Raw genomic sequence first — 22,039 nt, forward strand, 5'->3', positions numbered from 1 at the left:
AGAGAAATAACACTTCTATGAATTACAAACGAACAAGTTGTGGGTAACCACATCACCAGTGGTGCTTAGTATTAATGAATTAAATGAGCAGCAGGTAGTACAAAATGTATTTCCCTATCACAGGATATAATTAATCTCACTAGATAACAATTAGATTACAGAACAGCATTTGTATTATACCCAATGTAATTCTTTTTTTCATCCCTTATTATAGTGTGTGCCTAAAGTTAAGGCATTTATAAAAAACTAAAGTTAAGGTGTCTGTACCAAAAAAAATGTTTTTCCTGTGAAAAAGTCTGAAGTTTCAAAAAAATATGTACACATGAACTTAGATCCAGAGGCCAAGAGAAGAAACTAAGTCAGGTCAAGCTTGAGCTGGCCAACTTAAACCACAAACAGAAACAGCCTTTCCAGAACTGGTATGATGCGGTCTCTGGGACCCTGCTGCTCTGCATCTAGCACAATGGTGGGGCAGGTCCTTCAGTTTTTACAAGCAAGGAAAACATTTCAAAGACCTCAAGGAATGTGAAGACCTGACAGTCCAAAACCATAGACAGAAGCCTTCCTTCTGAAGTTACCTGACTAGCTAAGCCAGGGGAAAGGTATCACATCAGGAGGCTACAGAAAACATTCCTTTGAGTGTCTGGCTACCAGTGTGAATAAAGAAAGAGAATACCCACTGGACATTTCCCTCTTCCTACCTCTTCCAGCCTCCGCCTCTGTTCTTTCTGCTGCTCAATCCGTTTCTGCCTCTCTGCCAGCAGCTGCCTTTTATATTCTTCTTGCTCCCGGAGCTGTTGCTCCTGCAGTAGCTGCTGTCTCCGAAGAGCCTCGGAACGTTCCTTGTTCTCCTGTTGCAGTCTCAAGAAATCCCTACGAAGCGTCGACTCACCAGGCACGTTGACAATGGAGCTGTAGGAAAAGGCAGAGCTTTCAGGAGTACTCACAGATCACTCTGCCCTCCGGATGAGACAGCGGCCTCAGCACGCTATTCCATTTCTCATTCATCCTCTTAATGAGTTCCTTCCACCCTGGGACTCAACTAAACATGGGAATAACTGTATCTACAACTCAACAGTATTACATCCTTTATCTGTTTCTGTCCGGGATGTCTGCATGACAAGACATCTCTAACTTCGGATTCTCACATCAACTCAAACTCTATAAAAGGAAAGTTGAAATCCTCTTCTCCCACTTCGTTACCCCTCTCTGACCACCTTATTTCCCACCAATAAAAGCAACATCACGTTCTGAGTCTACCACAATAGAATGATCAGAGTAATCTTCAGGACTACCCTTCCCTTCTTCTTCTGGTCCACTAAGTCTTGTCACGTATGCCCTCCCACTGCCTATTTCCAGAGTAAGCAGCTGAGCCCAAGTGGGTCCCAAGAATGAGCCACTGGGAGATGAACAACATCATTCCTAGCTGGTCTCCCTGCTGAGAGCACCACTCTACTTCCAATGCCCAGAAATAACATGGCAAATCAATCTCCTGAAACCACTCTCTCCTTCTATCATACTCCTATCCAAAACAATTATATTTCTCATGAAATCGATTCAAATTACTAGAAAATATTTAGTCTCAGATGGATTAAAAACATTCTCCTATGTATGAAGAAAAGGATATTACGGAGTTTTATCAAAAGATTTTCTCATCTCTTCATGTGCTCTCTTCAAACCCCCACCGCCCACACATGGGTCCCCACAGGTCTCTCAACACGCCCTTCCAGCCTCCTTTTGTTCAGTAAGTTTTGTGTGGCTAAAGCACAAAGGACTGCCAGGCAAGACCATTATTAAAATTTCAAAATCTCATATTCCTTGAATAGTTACTATAAGGTTCATACTACCAAACCTTCAACCTTCTGCTTCACTGTAACTTGGGAAGCCACAGGTAACCAAAACATAGACTAGTAGATGGGTCAGGACATTATATACACTCGTAGAAAAAATGCAAGACTGGTAACCACACTTGTGGGAAAGCAAAACAAAACAAAACAGAAAACATTTTAGGAAAGACTGCAGTGTTTTTCAATGGAGGCCCTACTGGCCCATGAGCAGGACAGTTCTTTGTGGGTAGGACTATTTAATATGCAGCACAGCATTTACCATCCATGCCTTCTGGAGCAGTAAGTGCCAGCGGCAAGATCCCTTTCCTCAGAACCAAACACAACACTCTACATTTCCAAATAACTGGGGGAGGGGAAACGGTGCAATCTTGGTAAAGCACCAATGAATAAGAGAATCCAGAGGGGGAAAAGTGTTCATAAGAATCTTTTGAAGAATGAAGAAGAATGAAGAAGAATGAAGAGATTAAGGTACTTTCAAAGTACTTTAAGATTTCTTTGAACTACGCAGGCATCTTTTGAAATCCTGGCATTAGCATGAAACAACCTCTTCATAAAGCAGGAAGCTGAACAGTGGCTTCATCATTATTACCTTGGCTCTCCTTCCTGCTCAGGCACTTCCTCCTCTTCTTCCTCACTCCCGCTGTACTCATATTCGGTTTCATCTATAAAGGACAAGATAAATGGAACAGTTCACAAATCATGACACATGGATGTACATGCAAACATCTCTAAGAGCACTATGGCAGAAAATAAACGATACGTTCTTTATGAAAATGATAATGTATATGGAGTACCTGGGGAAGGAGGGGGGTGACACCCAATTCCCTGGGCCACCCTTACTCCCCATGGAAGAGCAGATTTCACTGTATTCAAGACAGTCCCTTATGGGATACACTGGTGAGGGGGTACAGGGCTGTGAGAGGGGTGCTCAAGCTCTTGACACTCAAGAAAAGTGACTCCAATGCATCAGCAAATTGGCAAAATCCCATTGATGCCAAAAGGCTAAAGAAAGAGATTAACTGCCCAAACCAAGGCAACGAGGAGATGTCATCTGTTTACTGTTGGCACTCAGGGAGCCACTCAGAGTGCAGCAGACAGAAAGGTCTGCGGGACTGATGAGTGAACTACAGGAAGTACTTGGGGCATTGAGAGACAAAATCCAATGTCCCCACATATTACAAAGGTGAAGCCAGGGAAAAATCGGTGCAAAAACAATACAGCAAGAGGAGGAGAGAGAAGGTGCTCTTTCACCACATCAAGCAAAAATGTCAACATGAGCAACCTGTTTTCACATCAGCAGGTTTTATACTACGTCACCCCAAGCAACAGACCTTGTACTTAAGGTCAGTACCTAAACTTTGAGTGAACAATTTCACTCCAGAGAGCAATCAAAACTAGAAAGGTTGAAGAGATGTGTAAAACAAGTCTATTTGCAAACAAAAACCACATTTCTAACTTTTTTCAGAGACACAGGAGTTGGAAATCAGTATCTCGGTAAGAAAAACAGTTCTGAAAACTTAAAATGGGGTCAGTCTATATTATATATAATTCTAGATACACATATCTACAGATTCATCAATCTATATATACAACATTAGTTCTTTTCACTGAGAAGACCATCAAAACTGTATAATTTTAAAGAACATAAAAACAGGTTAGTTTCCAAAGGAAATTCTAACCTAAGTAATCTTTTAGACTCCTTTAAGTAGTACTCTGTTATGTTTACAATTTGGTACTATGAACTATTATTGACAAGAGGCTGAGGGTATCTGAAAGGTAAATGAATGTAACTTGAAAATAAAGAAATGAAGATAAAGTGCTCCATAATTCCCATCCACAAATGTGCACGAGAGTCCAGGCGGAGTGCTCAGAAAACGCCTGGCACGGAGCAAATGCTCCATGACGGTGAGCTATTATTAAGAAAGTACATACTGGGAAAATGACTCAATATACAAATAACCTCCCTCTCCCACCCCCAAAAAAGCTTTGTTTTCAAATTTCAGTTCACTTATTGTAACTGCATAGCTTAACATACCAAACTTAATTACTTTTATAACTGAATATATCAGAGGACCAAAAGTAGTTGTGAGCATCGCTGATAATGTAGCTCTGAAGACTGAAAAGAACATGTAAAAAGCTCACTACAGACCTCCAAAGAGGACTGTGACCAAGTCATTTTACTGCCTTGAACTTGCTCTTCTTAGTTTCTCTTTTGGCCTTGAAATTTGAACGTCAAAAAAATTCACCGTCAAGATGCCAGTTATCAAATGTTCTGTAAAGTTATGATAAGAATTCATAAAACAGAAAGATCAATGTGAGCTGGAGGCCTCGGTGAAGGCGGAAGACGGTGGAGAAGCCTGGGCTCCATCTTGCTGGACAGCAAGGAGACAGATGGTGCTCCGGACAGGTAGATACAGACCACACAGAGATATAAAACCAAGACACCAGGAACAGAAAGAAACATTAAATAATTAACATGTTCACGTTGTGCTATGGTGACAGAAAAGTAGTCAGGCACACATGTGGCCCAGGCCTGGCCACACCACCTGCACAGAGTAAAGCAGTAAGAAACCCAGAGGGTTCTCAAGTAGGAGAGACATGCAATGAACACACGGATGGTGACGTTCGCAGCTGGTGCTCAATAAACCTTGAGTGACTTATTCAGAATGCAAATGCACATAATGAAGTAAAAAGAGCAGCAACAAAGACATGTTCCTGAGGAGGAACAAGAGAAACATCCCTTCATGCTGACCAGCCACAGTGGCGGTTTATCTGGTGTCAGCTTGGTGACATAGCATGCAGCTCCGGTCTACTCCACCTGAGTCGGGCTGGCCCTGAGGCTCATGGCTGACCCGCAGAGCAGAGACAAACTATGCCAGCACCGGCCAAGGGAGCACAAACTCCTGGGTGGAAAAGGAGTAACCTATTCTGGTGGGCAAAAACCTCAAATATTTTTTTTTTTTAAGATGAAAATAAAAACAGATTAATACCTTTCTCTCCTCTCTTCTTTCTGGTCCGGTCTATGTGGTCCTTAAGCTGGATTCTAACTTGCCTTTCATTTGGCTGATCCCTTATAAAAGGATGTTTCAAAAGCTGCTCGGTGGAGGGCCGCTGCATGTAATTCTTCACCAGGCACCCTTCTATAAAACTAAAAAATTTCTTTGACCTGTAAGAGAAAGTAAAAAAGATCATCGAATTTCTACTGCAAAGAGCAAAGCTCCAAAATATCAGTAAATTATTAGTCTGAAAACATACAAGAGCTTCATAATTCACTGTGAACATTCTGCAAATGCACAGGGAAAGTATGAGGAACCCAGGACCATTGTGGATAAGGAGCATCACTTAAACACGGTTTAAGAATTATACCACACCACCACCAATACACCACAGAGAGCTCTGAAAGCAGTCAGCTTTAAATGAACTAGGTTTAAATGTAATGTTGTTTATTAGTCATTTAATCACAGGGGTTTTTGTGAAAATGAAGGCAGACAGGATAGTAGATGTCTGGAACCTGGAAGACAAGGATGGACACAAAGATAAGGAGCTGGTAAATGACCAAATGCTTTGGCTCTTGAACCTGTTAATACGATATTTCGATCAGTTCTCTATGCTTAATGTACAGAGACAGAAATACATAACAGCTCTGAGGAGGGCAAGGACTCTGTCACAAACATTTACCCTACTAGCTACTTCTACTTTTCCCCTTTCCTCCATGCCTGGCTCATGATGACCCCTATCCATGGCCTTGGCCAAGACACTTACCTATCCTATCTTTTGAGACTAAGATAAGATATGGTCTCCTTAGGTAAGGCTTTCCTTGGCAACACTCCACCCTACATGCCCAAAATTAGAAGGCTTTCCTCTAAGGTTGTTTGCATTTAATAGACTATACACTTCATGTTTATGTTTGTCTCCCTGCTGGGGTACAGGTCAGGAACGGATTTCTACTTTTCAACTTGTCGGCAATGCCCAGCACTGAGCATGGCAGACCACAAGAGGTATATAATAAATTTTTGTTGAATGAATGAGTTGTTCAGTCTTTCGTTCAGTTCTTTCTAATTACTTCACTACTTTGAAGAATCACTTCTATTGTCTTGTATTTCCATTCAAATTTGCCATTTTTTTCAATTCAACAAATATTTACATTTCAATTTACATTTGTTTATGCTAGGCTCTGTAAGAAATACACATAGGAAATAAAGTGGAGGAAATCTATGGACGCACAATAGCAGGTATGTACTCAACCTTACAGAGGAAGAAAGAACTACTGCTACAGGGGGTTAGCCAGCATAAAAAAGTAGGATAGTTGATACTCTAGAAATGGGAGAGAGAAGCCACCATTCCAGAGTGAAAGGAACAACATGAACAAAGGGAGAAAAGTATTAGAGAGTAATGAATCGTTTTCTGATGCTAGTATAAAAAGTGGAAAAGAACAGAAAAATAGGTCAGAATCAGCTCAGAGAAGGGTCCTCAAAGTCACACAGCAAGGTTGTGACTTTATTCTGTGGTCTTTATTCTTTATTCTGTGTAGTGAGGAACATGGTAGATTCTACACAGTTGTCGTGGAAATTGCTCTAACACAGAGATTCCTAAACTCCAATGCCCATAAACTCCACTTTGAGAGTTTATTAAAAATACAAATACCTGGGTCACTCCTCAGACCTAACAAACAAGAAACACTTTGAGGTTGGAACCCTAAATTAAGATTCCAAAGGGATTCTCACATTCCATGTCTACAAATTAACATTTGGGAATCAATGATCTACAATATATTCTTTAAAATCAATTGTCGGGGCGCCTGGGTGGCTCAGTCGGTTGAGCGTCCGACTTCAGCTCAGGTCACGATCTCGCGGTCCGTGAGTTCGAGCCCCACGTCGGGCTCTGGGCTGATGGCTCAGAGCCTGGAGCCTGCTTCTGATTCTGTGTCTCCCTCTATCTCTGACCCTCCCCCGTTCATGCTCTGTGTCTCTCTGTCTCAAAAATAAATAAAAAAAAAAAAATTAAAAAATTAAAAAAATTTAAAATCAATTGTCAAGTTCTGCTAGAAGAGAATTCACTGATCACTTCTCTAAAACCAGCAGGAGAAATTTACACTGGTGGATAGGAAGACAGCAATCAGAAAGGGAAAAAAAACACTATGTTTGCAATCATCTCATTCTTTCAGAATACCTGGATAAAATGACAGCAATGATGTAAATGGATGAAAATGCATCTAATCAACTTTGGAGAAAATGTGGTGTAAGAAAGCAGGAAGATTTGTTGCCATCTACAGCTGTCTCTTTAGATCACTGTATTATACACAGAATGGTTAATCCCAAACTGCAAATAACAGACAGAATAATCAGAGTGGGGCCAGCTGACAAGACTTGTGAATTGTGAGGTACCCTAAAGACAGAGCATAAACTCCCTTTAATAAGATAGCATTATTTGATTTAGCTAGGTAGTGTTACCCCACCCCCAGAACTTACTCCTTGGTGATGTCCTCAATACACAGTTGGTTTCCCTAAAGTTGGCCACCCACCATTGATGACTACAGCTATCATGCTTCAGTACAAGAGACCAAGTGGGGCTAAAATCTTGACAACTGTACAGATTTAAAGAACTCTCTAAAAACTGGTAAGTGGAACTAGATAAGCTCAGTTATCTGGAGTTGAAGGTGGTTAAAGACAGTGTAAGTAGAATGAGAAAATTCCTGCCAGCAGACAAAAGGTCGGTAAAGACAGTGAGGAACGGGGAGAAGTATGAAAGAAACAAGAGTGAAAACACGTGTGTGCATGTAAAGCCCACAGATGGGCAAAGAAAACCACAGGACATCAGAAGATGAGCAACCAAGAAGAAAAGAGCACAGTAATGGCTAAAAGACCAAAACCAGAACAGAAGAACGCTTGAAACTGAGATGTTTCACATACTTCAGAATTAGAGTCAAGAACCTAAGAGGAGATAACACTCATTGGAAAATAAGTGAGAATAGTTTCAGAAGGGGAAAAAACCACCATAGTAGGAGGTGGGCACCAGTGAGACAGACATGCCCCAGAAAACAGGAATGGAAGAAGGGGAGAGGACCCACGTGCATGAGGAGCCTGAATGGAGACAAAGTGAGAGGAAAGGACTCAAAAAAAAAGTTCAAGGAGAAATAAGGGAGCAACATTCTCAGGTGAAAACAAAGCACTACCCTCTCCTGTAAAGACTTTTAAAACTAAACCAAATCAACACTTTTCCACACCGCTACAATTCTTAAAGCTTTCACGAGGAAGGTCACCATCATCTCCCTTCACTCATAAGCAACTTTGGCTTTGCAAGTATGTGAGCTGCAGGGAGAAAGAAAGGTGGCAGCCCAAAGAGAGGACCATTCCTCTCATTTCTGGAATGAAAAAAGATACAAATAATTCCAATGTTTTGCAATCATTACAGTAAATGCCTCCATTAATGTTCAAATCCTATCTTACCCGAGGAACTACAAAGTCAGTACAGCTATGCTTTTTAATGTGAAAATGCTTAGAAATATACTTAAAAGTGGGCTTAAATATTAAAGTGAAACTTTTTTTCTTCAACCATGTTACAGTATTTCATATGGTCACTTGTTACTATTTTGTAATGAAAAGAATTTATCAAGAAAAAAACCAATTTAACTGGTGTTTCACAGTGCTGGCTCTTACGTTCTTTGGGAATGAAAATGGCTAGAATTTTGTCTTGGAGCGAAACTGAAAAGGAACAATTTGTTTTAAAAAAGGAAAGAACAACAACAACAACAAAAGCATACATAGCTTACCATTTTTTTGACTTCAGCCTGGGAGGAGGGTTTCTGGGAATGAGAAACAGTGCTCTCATTGGATGCATGTCACAGAGAGCTGGGGAAAGGAGATGGTTGTGTCAGTATGGCACTTATTTTACTCATTTTTAATTTCTAGGGCTCACTCAAAATATCAAATGCGCTGTCCCATCATCTGATAATCTTTATGTCAAGCAGTTTAGACATCCAGCTATCAACCCTAGGATATACCTTGAATTTGCCCCTTCATAAACATAGCAAAAGATAAGGAGGTCAAGAGCAACAAGAAGAACATAATTTCACAATTCAAATTGACATTGGAAAGTTTTCATAAATCAAAGATAAATATGGATTCAAAGTCTTAAAAGAGTGAATAGCTTAAGTTTCTATACCATCTATAAGATCTCAATGAAAATAATTTTATTGTCATAGGGTCACTGTGAGGATTAAATCAGATACTGCTCGAAAAGGCATTCACAGAGTGCCTAGACATAGTAATAAGCCCAGTGAAGCCCTCCAGAAATGTTAACTGTTCTTTTGCTATAGCCAGTGTTACTAAGAAGGAGCAAAGACGAGAGAACAAAATGGATTGATTCTGTGCATTTACTGTTTATACTTCTTTCACTTGTCCATAAAGGCATAGCAGGTGTAAATGCACATATTAATATATCAAAAGAGGTAATGTGCATTTTTGTATGTTTATTTACCTTCGTAAGAATCTTACAAGGCAGCTAAGAAATGGGGGCAAAGAAGACAATCTATTCCCACTGTGAAAAAAACCTGAAACAAAGGATCTGGCAATACATCCCTGTCTCAATTCCTCAGAGGGAAACATGAAGAAACATGGTGTTCAAGACTGACATCCATTTCTGTACTGTAAACTAATTTTTAGCCGTTGGAAATTTTTTTCATTCATTCAACAAATATTTATTCAGCAGCAACTATGTAGCATGACATGTATACATTCTTTGTGTACCCCTTTTTTTAGGGGGACCAGCAGATAACGCTGTTTTGTCTCTTTGTTCTCTGCAATTCTACCCGTCTCTGCTCAAAAATCAATTTTATGAAGTTGTCATTGATTTAACTGAAAGGGAGAAGCAAATTTCACAAGTATCCAAAAAAAGGAAAAAAAAAGAAAAAAAATTATTCTACAGATAAAAAGTTAGGCCTCTATTTGTAAAGTAATAACATAAGTATTACTAAAATGTCACGTGTTAGGGTTTAGTTTCACTAAAGTTTAAATTGTGAAAAGAAAAATTACTGCCTATTATCTGATGTCAGCATAATTTCAGGTCACACATCTAAATACAACTTACATAAAAGATAAAATGTAAAATGTAGCCTACAGACTTCAGGGATCTTCAAAAGAAAGAGTGGATGCCAAGAATCCTTTTACATCTAAAACTTCACTGTATTTATGATTCCTTCCACTAAATGCCCCACTAGGAAAGGCTTTATCCATGAAGTTGTTCTTTTTGAAGGCTTGAGACTGATTTTAACTCACACAGAAGAGCTGGGCTAAAGAAGAAAGTACATTACTTACGGGGAGCACCTTCTGCCATTTCAATGGCTGTAATGCCACAAGACCAAAGGTCACTCTGCAAAAATAAAACAGTATGTTACAGCTACTGGATTAGATATGAAGCCACTAACTTATCACTGCTGACTAGTCACACAAATGATTTAAAGGCATTTTTTGGTATATAAACTGAAAAGAAGTTGCCAGAAAATTAAAAGCACAAACACATACGTAAGAATACTTTCCAAATGAATGAATGAATGAAAAAATAAATATAAAATCGACCTGTTAACTAGAACCACTCCCATCTATGACTGAACAAGAGATGGTCCATGTAAAAGCTTCTCTAGGCCACTGCATGCCTGCTGTTCAGTGTGTCTCCTCATTTCTTTACGTTCAATAATTTTGACTCCTGGCCCAAGTTATGTTTAATTTTATGATTTATGTCACTATCTCAAACTTAATTAAGATGTTAAAATTTTAAAGGCTAACCTGAAACTAATATACACTGTATGTTAATTATACTTGAATTAAAAAATAAATTAACTTTAAAAAAAAGTTTAAAGGCTAGAAAGCCTTCTTTATAAAAGGCTCCGAGTTGAATTCACCAACTGTAATCACACCGCTGAGCCTCTCTACTGTCCCTTCAAACTTAATAAGGAGTAAGCAATCAGCTGCCTTTCTAGGCCTGGAATCTCTTCTCAGTCCCCTGAAATATTAATTGTAAAATTTGAATTTTAACTTTATTCCCCACCCAAATACAAGTTTCATGAGGGCAGACATTTTCGTCTGTTTTATTCACCTTTGTGTCCCCAAAATTGTGACTGGCATGTGGTAGGCACTCAATAAACATCGGCTGATGAATGACGGAAGTAAGTTTTATCAGCCAATTTCTTAAAATCCAAAACAGATTTTTAAAAAGCAGACAATTGGGTAGTTATTATCATTAGCATTCTTTTGTTTATATGCTATATTCTAATGAAAGATTTACTTAAAGTTGCTCAGTTTTCTAAATAACCTATAATTATGTTACACAATTCAAACACATGTTTGATTCCAAGAAGGACAGGCCCACAAATTTCTCCCTTATTTTTATGAGGTTTTCCATACTGTCGAGTGCAAAGGAGGGGCTTCACCCACCTGGACTCAGTGACTAATCTTAAGCATCAGTGGCGGGATATACAGATGTTCACGCCCCCCTGGTGTGATATAACACAAACCATACCCATCTCCTGAGGCAATCCTGCTTTAGGTTTTCTGAGTACTAATGGAATTTCTCCAGTTTATAAGAAACAAGGAAAATACCTTAACAAAGATTGCAAAGTTAAAATTTAAAAATGGTAAGACAAATCTATATGGTGGAATACTGCCTCATCAACAAATCAGTGTCATGAAAAAAAGAGGAGGAGGGGCAGTTTGTTAGCCTTGATTAAGAGATACACAGTAGCCAAACAACCAAATACAATGTCTTGTCCTATATTAAACACTCATGTGGATAAGCCAGATATAAACCAGTTGGGTTTATTTACAAACTCTGTACTATGAAATTATTTTTAATTTACTTAAGCATCATAATATTTTGGGTATGCTGGGAAATATTTTTGGATATGTAATAACATAATAAAGAGTGAAAAGTCACCTAGTCTATAATTTATTGTAAAATACTCCAGCATGTTTAAAAATAAAATAAAAATTTCTTGGGGCGTCTGGGTGGCTCAGTCGGTTGAGTGTCCGACTTCGGTTCAGGTCATGATCTCACGGTCCGTGAGTTCGAGCCCCATGTTGGGCTGTGTGCTGACAGCTCAGAGCCTGGAGCCTGCTTTGGATTCTGTGTCTCTGTCTCTCTTCGACCCTCCCCCGTTCATGCTCTGTCTCTGTCTCAAAACTAAATAAGCATTAAAAAAAATTTAAAAAATAAAATAAAATAAAATAAAATAAAAATTCCTCCATACCATATACTTAAAATGAGCTTCATTAATTGGGTATTTATAATAAATACTAAAATACACTGGAGAGTGTGAAGATATGAACTCAATTTTGAATACCGTTAACAGATACATAGACACTCTGACTCGTTTAATTACAGCAAGAGAACTTTTTAAAAAAAATAATTTTTGTAAACGCTCAACCTGAATCTGATGATCAAATATGGGCTTTACATTGAGATCAAAAAAGTGCATTATTGATACAAGTCCCTAGAGGTCACTCTAATAATTTAAATATATTATTTGTAAGCCAAATCAAAGCTGTAAAGCTCTTTAGCAATACTCTAAAATTTCACATAGATGAAGCTATTGTTATATATTCTGACAGTATTTTTAAAAGTATAATAAACATCTGATTATATTCTTCAATTTTACAAGGATGGCAAACAGGGCAGAAGCATTTAATTTACTCGTGACAAAAAGTTCTATGCACAAGTCAGTGACTTGCATTGCCCTGAAAGCAGAATATTACTTAGTAAGGAGAACAGAGGTGATGGGGGATGAACAATAACAAGACAGCATCTCAATACTGTTCCAGAAAATTTGCACTTGCAACAAAGTTTCCAAGTCATTCTCATTGAAAAAGCAGTAAGCTTTTTGTAAGCAGTGCCCCCATCCCTCAGGAATGCCAGGGACCCAGTAAAGGCCAAGAAAGTAGGCGCCTCTTACTCTGTAATCGTAGGTGGCATCTGGGTTCTCATCACAGGCAATGACCTCAGGAGCCATCCAGTAGGGGGTGCCTATGAATGTATTTCTCCTCCCAACTGTCCGGTCCAGCTGAGCACTCACACCGAAATCAACTGTGGGAGGAAGAGAAAGGAAGGAGTAGAACATAATTAGCAAATAAGTAAACTATCAGACGAAGAAAGGTGAGGAGGAGGTGTCTTCAGAGTAAACTCAAGGAGTAATACTTCATGGATATACAAACTCCTCAAGGTCACCAGCACTGATAAGGAGCAGTCTCCTGAGCAGAGCCACTAAAATGACAAGATCCTCTACCAGTCTATCTACCGGCTCCTGGGAAGCCTGAACCCAGCCACTTCCCTGAGCTTCCAGGATAGTGGCCACCAGAGGGACTTTTGGATGAATTAGGACATTCGGTGCTTGAAGGAAACATGCCTGCGACAAACAAGATCAAGTCATAGAAAGCTCCAAGTTCAGGAGAACTGACTAACACCCACATGACCTAGCTTCTGAGGCAGCACTAACCACAGAAAGAGAAGAAAGCCACAAAGGTTTTCTGGAAAGAACACAGTAATGAATTCAATAAAGAGAATGAAGCTCTATCACAAACATACTAAGAAACACCCCTCAGAGTACCTGGGACTTCCGATTTTTCAGAGTGACCCCTACATCCTACTCAGCCGAACGATGATGGTAGTCTAGAGGAAAGTTCAAGGGTGGGAGGCAGAGCTGACAGGAAGATCAGGATCTCTAATAGAATGTTCACCAATGATACCACTACGTACATTGTCATTACCCCTAGGAGGACTGCACGATGCTGAGGTCACTCACAGGAATGGGGTTATAGACTCAACTTGTGTATGTACATCTCCTGAAGCCACTCGGGCAACGACATGGCCAAGAGGTGGGCTCACAAGCTAAGGGCTCCTGAGAAAGACACATGTGCCAAGCAGTGCATGCCATTTGCAGCAACTCAAATAGCAGTCCCAAGTGATCACCAAGCGATTATTACGAAGGGAGTATCACAGGCCTGGCACCAGTGGGCCAGTACAGGGGACACACACAGCTTGCTGAGTCACTGGGAATGAGAACAATTCAAGTGTCTCCTATCTTGGTTTTGAGGGAATTTCCTAAATGGGCACCCTATTTCTCCACAGACGACCGATAAATGGAGGTATTATGCAAGAAAGCAATAATGAAGATTTTAAGGTAGAACTACGGTGCGTAAGATTTTTGAAAGATGGAGTAGATCCTTGTAAGTAGAAAGAATTTTTTTCTGTGATGCCTTAGTGGAAGAAAACTTACTGCTAATTCTGTTTAAAAATTTGACAGAACCATTATATAAAAGTGGGATTGAAAAAAGTTCAGGGGCGCCTGGATGGCTCAGTCAGTTAAGCGTCCGACTTCAGCTCAGGTCATGGTCTCACGGTCCGTGAGTTCGAGCCCCGTGTCGGGCTCTGTGCTGACAGCTCAGAGCCTGGAGCCTGCTTTGGATTCTGTGTCTCCCTCTCTCTCTGCCCCTCCCCTGCTCATGCTCTGTCTCTCTCTGTCTCAAAAATAAATAAAAACATTAAAAAAAAATTTTTTTTAAAGGAAAAAAGAAAAAAGTTCAAATTCAGGTAAGGGAAACAGGAAATATAGAAGAACCATTATAAAATCATCTCCAGGAAGATACTTTGGACCTCATCCATTCAGGCATCCACACATAAATTTACTGAGCACCTACTACATCTAAGCCACTAAGTTAGGTGCCAGATTAGAATGCTTTCATAAGGGGCACCTGGGTGGCTCAGTTGGTTAGGCAACTGACTTCAGCTCAGGTCATGATCTCGCAGTTTGTGAGTTTGAGCCCTGCGTTGGGCTCTGTGCTGACAGCTCAGAGCGGAGCCTGCTTCGGATTCTGTGTCTCCCTCTCTCTCTACCCCTCCCCTGCTCATGCTCTGTGTTTCTCTGTCTCTCAATAGTAAACAGACGTTAAAAAAAATTATAAAAAAAAAAAGAATGCTCTCATAAATAAAACATCCTAGTTGCTACAGTCCTAGAAATTACATTCCAGTAAATAAGTCAGAAATAGAGGCAAACAAATAGCTGTATAATTATAAATTGTGATCAGTATTAATGAGGAAACAAGTGGTGGGACCCAATACAGATCAGAGGGTCAGGGAAGGTCTCTGAAGATGAGGAAAAAAACTGCAACTTCAGAACTGTTCCCAGTGGGGAACAGTGTATGTGAAGACGCCAAGGGAAAAGTCTAAGAAATATAAAAATGAGTGAACTGAAGAAGAGAGAAGTGAGGATGGTCACAAAGTAGGGCTGGAAAGTAGTAGGAGCCATGGCTTTTTATGGGCCATGGTAAGAAATGTACATTTTATTCCAGGTGTAAAAGGAAGCCACTAACGGGTCTTTAAGAAAGAAACTGATGTGATCTGATTTAAACAGTAGTCTGTCTATTATATGGTGAGCAGAGCAGAGGGGAGAAGCAAGAGGGAAGGGCGCTTGGAGCCAGACAAAATAATAAGCCCAGTTCTCACTTCTTAGGTAGAACAAAAGAGAAAATGTGGGTAACAGACTGAGCTTTTAGCTAAATGCCAGTGAGGTAGAGAGTGTCGCTGGTCTGCACCAGGGGCCAAGTATTAGATCATGTGGCACATGCATCACATACCAAGTTTCACCTCTGCATTCTCAGTCAACAATACATTCTGGCCCTTGATGTCCCGGTGAATCACGTGATGGATATGAAGATGTGCCAGTCCCTGAAGAAGACAGACAGATTTGAATTTTAGTTCTTTGTTGCTGCAAATAGCCAGGAACACACTTTTTATAACAAAATGCACATGCACGCCAATAGTTTTATGAACCATATTCGGAACGTACTATAATTCAATCTTAGTGCCTTCCCATGAAGACAGCACCAGTAGTACCACACAAACAGAAAGAAGTACCCATTCCCCAATTCCAGTGGGTTAGGTCCCTTGTGTGAGCAACATTACCCGTTTCTAGCTGTTCCTTGAAGATACGCTCTAGATTACCATCTGTAGTTTCTCTGCTGTAATTTGTGCTATTTGTGTACAGGGTGGTTCCTTTCCCACGCTACATGTCCATCTTTCAGTGGGTGACCCCGTGGGTATATCTGAACTAGACCCATCCCGGGGGAAAAGCAAAGAGCCAGAGAGGGTTTTAAGTCTGGCTGTTGAACACTGCCTAGTTTTCCCACCACATAGTGACAAACTGCTAACTGCTGATCAATCCCACTTCCACCCCAGCATAAAACAATTCTGCCACTGAAACAGCTTTATGTTCAAATAAAATATCCTTCCTTCCCAAGGATATAAACCCTACTGGGCATATAGCACTTTCTGATGACCTTGTATCTGGAGCAAAGCCCAAGAGCATGTCTCTTAAGAGAGGTGGCAGAAGAACAAAAACACATTCTGCATCCAACAGATGCCCAACAGACAAAAATGTGTCATTCTCACAACTCCTGTACTTTTTCTATCTTTAGCTAGAGAAGCCAAATCTATAGGCTGCCTCCTTAAGATACAAGCAAGCTATTTATTCTGAAATGTCTCAATTCAAAAAGGCCAGATCAGAAGAAAGGTTTATTTCATTTTCCAGTTTGATTTTTTGTGTGAGGTTTTATTATCATTACTGTGTAGGGTATGTGTTAAATATAACAGCCGCTCTAGAATACTAATTTTTCTAGCACAGGGGGTTTCTAAACAACAATTTACTAGTCTGCTTATAAAGCAGAATTGAGCTTACTTGATGGCCCTGTTTATTTTCCCCCCACACAGGATGTGCAGTGTTACACCGCAAAGCACTGACTAGGGGAAAAAGGCACTAAAAATATATGGTATGTTAGTGCTATAGTTAGGAAGAAAGTCTCTCCTTTCAGCATGGCATAACTTTGAACAGCAAAGAAGAAACAAACAAAAAAAGCAGCTTCCCTAATTCTTTCATAATTCCTACTTCTATTATTTCAGTTCATTTTATATTCTCTTTCACAACCCCCATCTTATACTTTTATAGGATTATCTTAGCAACAACAAACATAAGTATTCACATCTTCTCCAAGAAATGTGGCCTGCATGCACTCTTGTTTCTTACAAGCAATAAACTTAAGAAATATCTACTTCCTGTCCCTACTGCTAAGGGACTGATGTGTCTCCAGGTGAAACCACTCAAGGTGTGTCTAATAGCTCGCAGACAGTGTGAACTTGAGTTATGATTATTCCAAATGAGTACATCTTTCCCTATATGAAGAGAGAGAATGCATGTTCAACTACTACCATGCCAAAAGTTAAGCCACAATTATTCCTCCATAGCAAAGATAGTCCAAATACACACTAAATACTACCCTAGAGCAAATGCATCAAAGTTTCAAAACCAGAAAACATTCGTCCTGTAACTCTCATTCATGGACACAGAGCAAAGGAACATCAAAGGTTGTCCTTCAGTGTTGGTTATGAAAGGCTCACAATGAATATCAGCTTCTACTAAAATGCATCAATAGCTGTGCAGACTATAAACATGGAAGTGGGCTGGAATGAACATGGCTGGCTTTGTTGGTAAACCTTTGGTCAAGAGTCTCAGTGGGCCAGCCCGAGAGACCTTTCCTACTGATGTCTGAGGCCTATATGCTCATGACTCTCAACCTTCTGAGGATCTTAACATAATAACAGCATGTGAATCTAACATCTTCTAAAGAAGATAGACAAGTTTCGCTGCTGCAGAAATTAGCTAACCCAGCAGTGTCTTTGAGAACCCAGGTTATCCACTTGGGCTGGCTGGGTGCCTTCCTTTTCCAGGACAGCTCACCTCCTTCTTACCATATTGCTTTCTCTTTACCAAAGTGGACTCTCAGTGGTCCCTGTGAAAAAACACACACTAGCTTGTGACACACTGACTCTTCCAGAGACTTGTTTTTAGTTCATTTAGACTTTGGTTATAGAAAAAATTGCCATCCTAAATGAAATGTAAATGAAGGGAACTCTTTGTTTCAGGTACCCACTGAGGTGGAAAACATTTGGTGTATCTCAGAAGGATGTCCATTAAGCTATTATGATCATTCCAGGGCCTCAAACAACCTGGGCATCTTTGAAATAATGTCTGAGATCAATGGAAGTAAAATAGCTAAATATACTTATTACACGATCAGTAGAAAAATGCTTGCCTGCGTACATAAAAACACGTTAGTTGTCTCTGATAGGTGAAATACATTTGACACCTAGGGCATTCATACTAAAACCTACATCTCTGCTTGAGAAATCCTACACTGGAATTATATACACAAAAGGTGTCAGTAAGTTTAATATTTACTGACAATTCGTTATATACTCACATTACATTAAATAATTTCATATATACCAACTCATTTAATTCTCATAACAGTGACACTTGCTTCATAAGGTTGGTATCTAAAATTTACAGATGAAGAAAGTCCTTAAAGGGGAGTAACTTTGCCAGGGGTGTGTATCAGGTAAGTAGCAAAGGCAGGACTCAAACCCACATCTGCCTCACTCTAACCACTGTTTTCTCCTGCAGACCACGCCAAGAGTTTTAGTTGTTAATATAATGAATGCATTTGCCCACTTGGTGAACTCTTTCACAGCAGTACAGGATGGGATACTTAGTTTTCCACTTTTAGACTCTGCTTCTTACAATAACCATAAAAGACAGGACTCTCATGTTTTCATAATGAAATCTGAGTGTGATTATAAAGAGAAGGTAAGGTTCTTCCACCTCAGCCCCTATGACTAGTTTTCTTAAGGGAACTGCTTAATTTCAAGGGCTTCATAAAATATCTAAATAAAAAGGAATTAAAATTCATCTCTGTAAATTCTAGGTGGTGTTTTTTAAACCTGAAATCCTCTAAGAAACTTAAATATAAAAGTAGGGTAAATTTACCTATAAATAAAAAATACAGCAACAGTTTATTTTATTAGTGAGAGAAGCACAAGAATTAGATTCTAGTTTAACTCCACAGTCTTTATTTTTTAAATGTGGTGGGTAAATGAAATCCAACAAAATCATCTAAATGTGTAATTAAGGGGTAGTGACACTGGGACAGCTGGCCAAAGGGAAGAGGCCCACTGCTAACCCACACGCACTTTCCAAATGCAATCTACACAGGCCCTCTGCCCTTGGCATAAGTGCAGCACCACTACTGAACGCGATCATTTAGAATCTGCTAAAACAGTAGTTCAGAAACGTTAACATAATAAACTGGCTTTCAATCAGCTGTAAATAACATTAAACATTAGAACTTCCCCTCGTAAATATTGCAACAAATTCTCAGAGTTAATACCAAAGTCCACAAGATGATTCTAAAAGCCAGCGATTGGCATCATTGATATTGATTCATAAGCTTAGACACAGGATTCCTATAAAAACAATAGTTAGAGAGGATTTCTCTTCACTTGCATTTTCTTTTTAACACCTGGAGGGTGAATTCAGGGAAATACAGAAAACTATTTTTGTGTAAGTCTACTTTCTTTAGATACTTGTCATAATCAAAACCATGATGTAGCTTAATCAATCAAAGCCAGCCAGTTATACAGAGCCCTTGGCTGTCATGAAAAGAACATCTGTACAGTTACAGTTAATGCAAAGAAATACTCAGGGCTAGGAAAATGAAAATGGAAACACAAGACCTTGTACCGGGCATCACAGACTCGCCCTTCTCCTTACCCTCAGGATTTCTCTGGAGATGTAAGCTATCCAGTCTTCCTTGAGTGTGTTCCCTTTGGTGTTCTTCACAAGGTCTGTAATGGACCCAGCCCCGCAGAACTCCATAACAAGCTACGGGACAGACAAGACACACTGTGACTAGCACATCCTAGCAGTCAGTGAGAGCATCACAGCTATTAGTACACACTGGAGGGAAGTCAGGAAAGCAGTCTAACCCCCCTCTGCCTTCCCTAAAGATCTGGGTACATGATCATCTTGGAAGCATCCAAATTACTGAGAGCTCATTTCGCCATTCAATTTATTCACTGTATATGTTTGATCCAGGAGATTTAAGAGTTTCTGATATTTAACAGCACATCCCCCAGTGCAGAGATTCTGAAGTGTTCTTCCTCTCTCATATGGGCATGGGAAGACCATTTTGTCCTTAATCAGTGACTAATTATCAGAAATCTGATGGAAATACTCTAACATCTTCTCTCATTTGCCAGAGTCAAAGATATTCTATCTTCCATACATTATGATTCTCAACCTTTTATATTAACAGAAATGCTATTTTAAAGCAGTACATAATTTTAAAAATACATTTTTTTACAACACCTAAATGTTTATACAATATGAACACAAGTATATTTTTTAAATACCTAGAAAATGAACCGAGCTATTCTAAAATTTTAACTTTGATTGGACTTGGGCAATGAAAATAAAGATTAATTGCTTCTCTTTTGCCTTAATTTTGCAAATTTTCTATGATGAGTTTTAAAAAATTAGAAAAAGTATTTATTTTCCTGCTTTTTAAGTCCAGTGCCTTTGGCATAACATGATAACCACAGATCTGACAGCATGTCAGTGTCACTATCTTCAAGACAGACGTGGCTCAGTAAGAGATAAGGCTGAATGTTTACCAATTCTAGGAATATCCCTGGAATTTAATACTTTCAATTAATTGTCATCATTAATATTATTAATAAATACTGTTATACTGTTTTCTTGTGACTTGTCCCCTTCCAGATGTCAAAGAAGATGCATTTAGTTGAGCTTCCGTATTAATCTCCATAAATAAAGTTTTTATTGTTGGTTTTATTTCCGAGCTCCTAATTTCCTTGCGTTCTGGTTACATTACTTTTAAAAAGTGCCATTTTATTCCTAAAATATGAAGTTAACTTTTTTCCACGCAAAGTGAAGCCAACATAAAAATAAACATTCAGCCAAGACTGTTTAACCTTTAACCAAGAAAGCCAAGGAAGATACCAGGCAATACCCACTTTGTCTTTGCTTTTCTCTCCCCTCCCTCTGGAAGGTCCTTACTGTCCTTTTTAGTACAACTAAAGAGGAAACCTCACAAAACCTTCGGGAAATATTTGCCTACCCAGAGCTGGTCATCATGTCCTGGAGGGCTCTTCTTAATGAAAGCACCGTAATATGTTGCAATATTTCTATGATGAGAATATTTCTTCAGCATGTTTATCTCCAGTTTGATTTCTTCCTCTTCATCCTTGAGAAAAAAATAAAAATAAAATGTGTGGCTTTTGAATGATGTGCATTTTACCTTCCCCACCCACAGGCAATAACACGAGTTCCCAGCCCCTCCCACAAGGGAGAGACATACATTCACTTTATCCTAGTGACAAGAATTGGGGACTTGAACAAGACTCACCCTTTGAAATGTGATTACAAGCTATGCAAGAAATAAGTAAGTACAAAAGTTACAGATGTATATAAGATGTAGCATGGAGCAGTTATTCCATTAACTATGACCTTTGAACCTCAATTTGCTCATTTGTAAAAATGCGAGGAAAAAAGAGAACTGACTGATACTATTTCAACTAATCACAAGGAAAAGTTGTTTCTTTTCTAGAAAAGATTTGTGCATGTAAATCATCTGGCACACCTAAGGCAGAGAAGCTTCACCTGTAACAACCTTGCAGAAAGCATTACCTTCTGGTGTGGCCACAGGCAGGTTACCGAATACAGACCAGCACTGCAGGCCCTGGACGGATGGCATGCTTAATGAGATCCACTACCCCGAAAAGAGATCCAGGTGAGTCCGGCGAGCCACAGTAATAAAACATCATTCAGCGACAGCAGGTTGTTTTAGACTTGGCTCACCCCCCAGACTCTTGCTTTATTAAAATGAGATGAACAGAGGAAGAAATGTAGAGTTTGTGTGAGAAGATCAGAAGGAGAATGAAAGAAACAGATGGTGACACAGGTCTGGAAAATAAAAATAAGTTGTCCTTGTGAATGGTGAGGGCTGCCAGTCTCCGCCTTTCTCTCTCATACACCCCTGGGGCAGTACCTGCAACAGCATGGGCATTCTGTCCCTTGGTGCATACACATGACACAGAGAGAGTCTGCCAAACTACCTGCTGGGTTATGTTAAGTAAAATTTATGGATAGCATGAGAATGAGAGGAAAGCAGAATTAAAGTGATGAAGAGGAGAGAAGGTGGGGGAAAAGAGAAAAACAACCCTGGCTAGAAAAACAGCATCTGGGGGAGGATAATGATCTTAGAGAAACACTGGATAATCAGATCTCTAGAATTCCC

General features: G+C 39.5%; 1 protein-coding gene across 50 annotated transcripts in view; it reads right to left on the reverse strand.

Moving 5' to 3' along the window:
• The window catches only part of MAP4K4 (mitogen-activated protein kinase kinase kinase kinase 4), a 108,107-nt gene that overhangs the window by 54,748 nt on the left and 31,320 nt on the right, over positions 1–22,039 (reverse strand). For all 50 annotated transcript variants that reach the window (XM_049651289.1, XM_049651297.1, XM_049651325.1 and 47 more), the window contains 9 exons: positions 20,861–20,986; positions 19,495–19,605; positions 15,467–15,557; positions 12,790–12,920; positions 10,160–10,214; positions 8,617–8,695; positions 4,838–5,013; positions 2,437–2,509; positions 702–912 (listed from right to left, as the gene is read on the reverse strand). In XM_049651289.1, coding sequence (XP_049507246.1) covers positions 702–912; positions 2,437–2,509; positions 4,838–5,013; positions 8,617–8,695; positions 10,160–10,214; positions 12,790–12,920; positions 15,467–15,557; positions 19,495–19,605; positions 20,861–20,986 — 1,053 coding nt within the window. The remainder of the gene's footprint in view (positions 1–701; positions 913–2,436; positions 2,510–4,837; positions 5,014–8,616; positions 8,696–10,159; positions 10,215–12,789; positions 12,921–15,466; positions 15,558–19,494; positions 19,606–20,860; positions 20,987–22,039) is intronic.

The sequence above is a fragment of the Panthera uncia genome, assembly GCF_023721935.1.
Source record: "Panthera uncia isolate 11264 chromosome A3 unlocalized genomic scaffold, Puncia_PCG_1.0 HiC_scaffold_11, whole genome shotgun sequence".
In the NCBI taxonomy this organism is placed as follows: domain Eukaryota; kingdom Metazoa; phylum Chordata; class Mammalia; order Carnivora; family Felidae; genus Panthera; species Panthera uncia.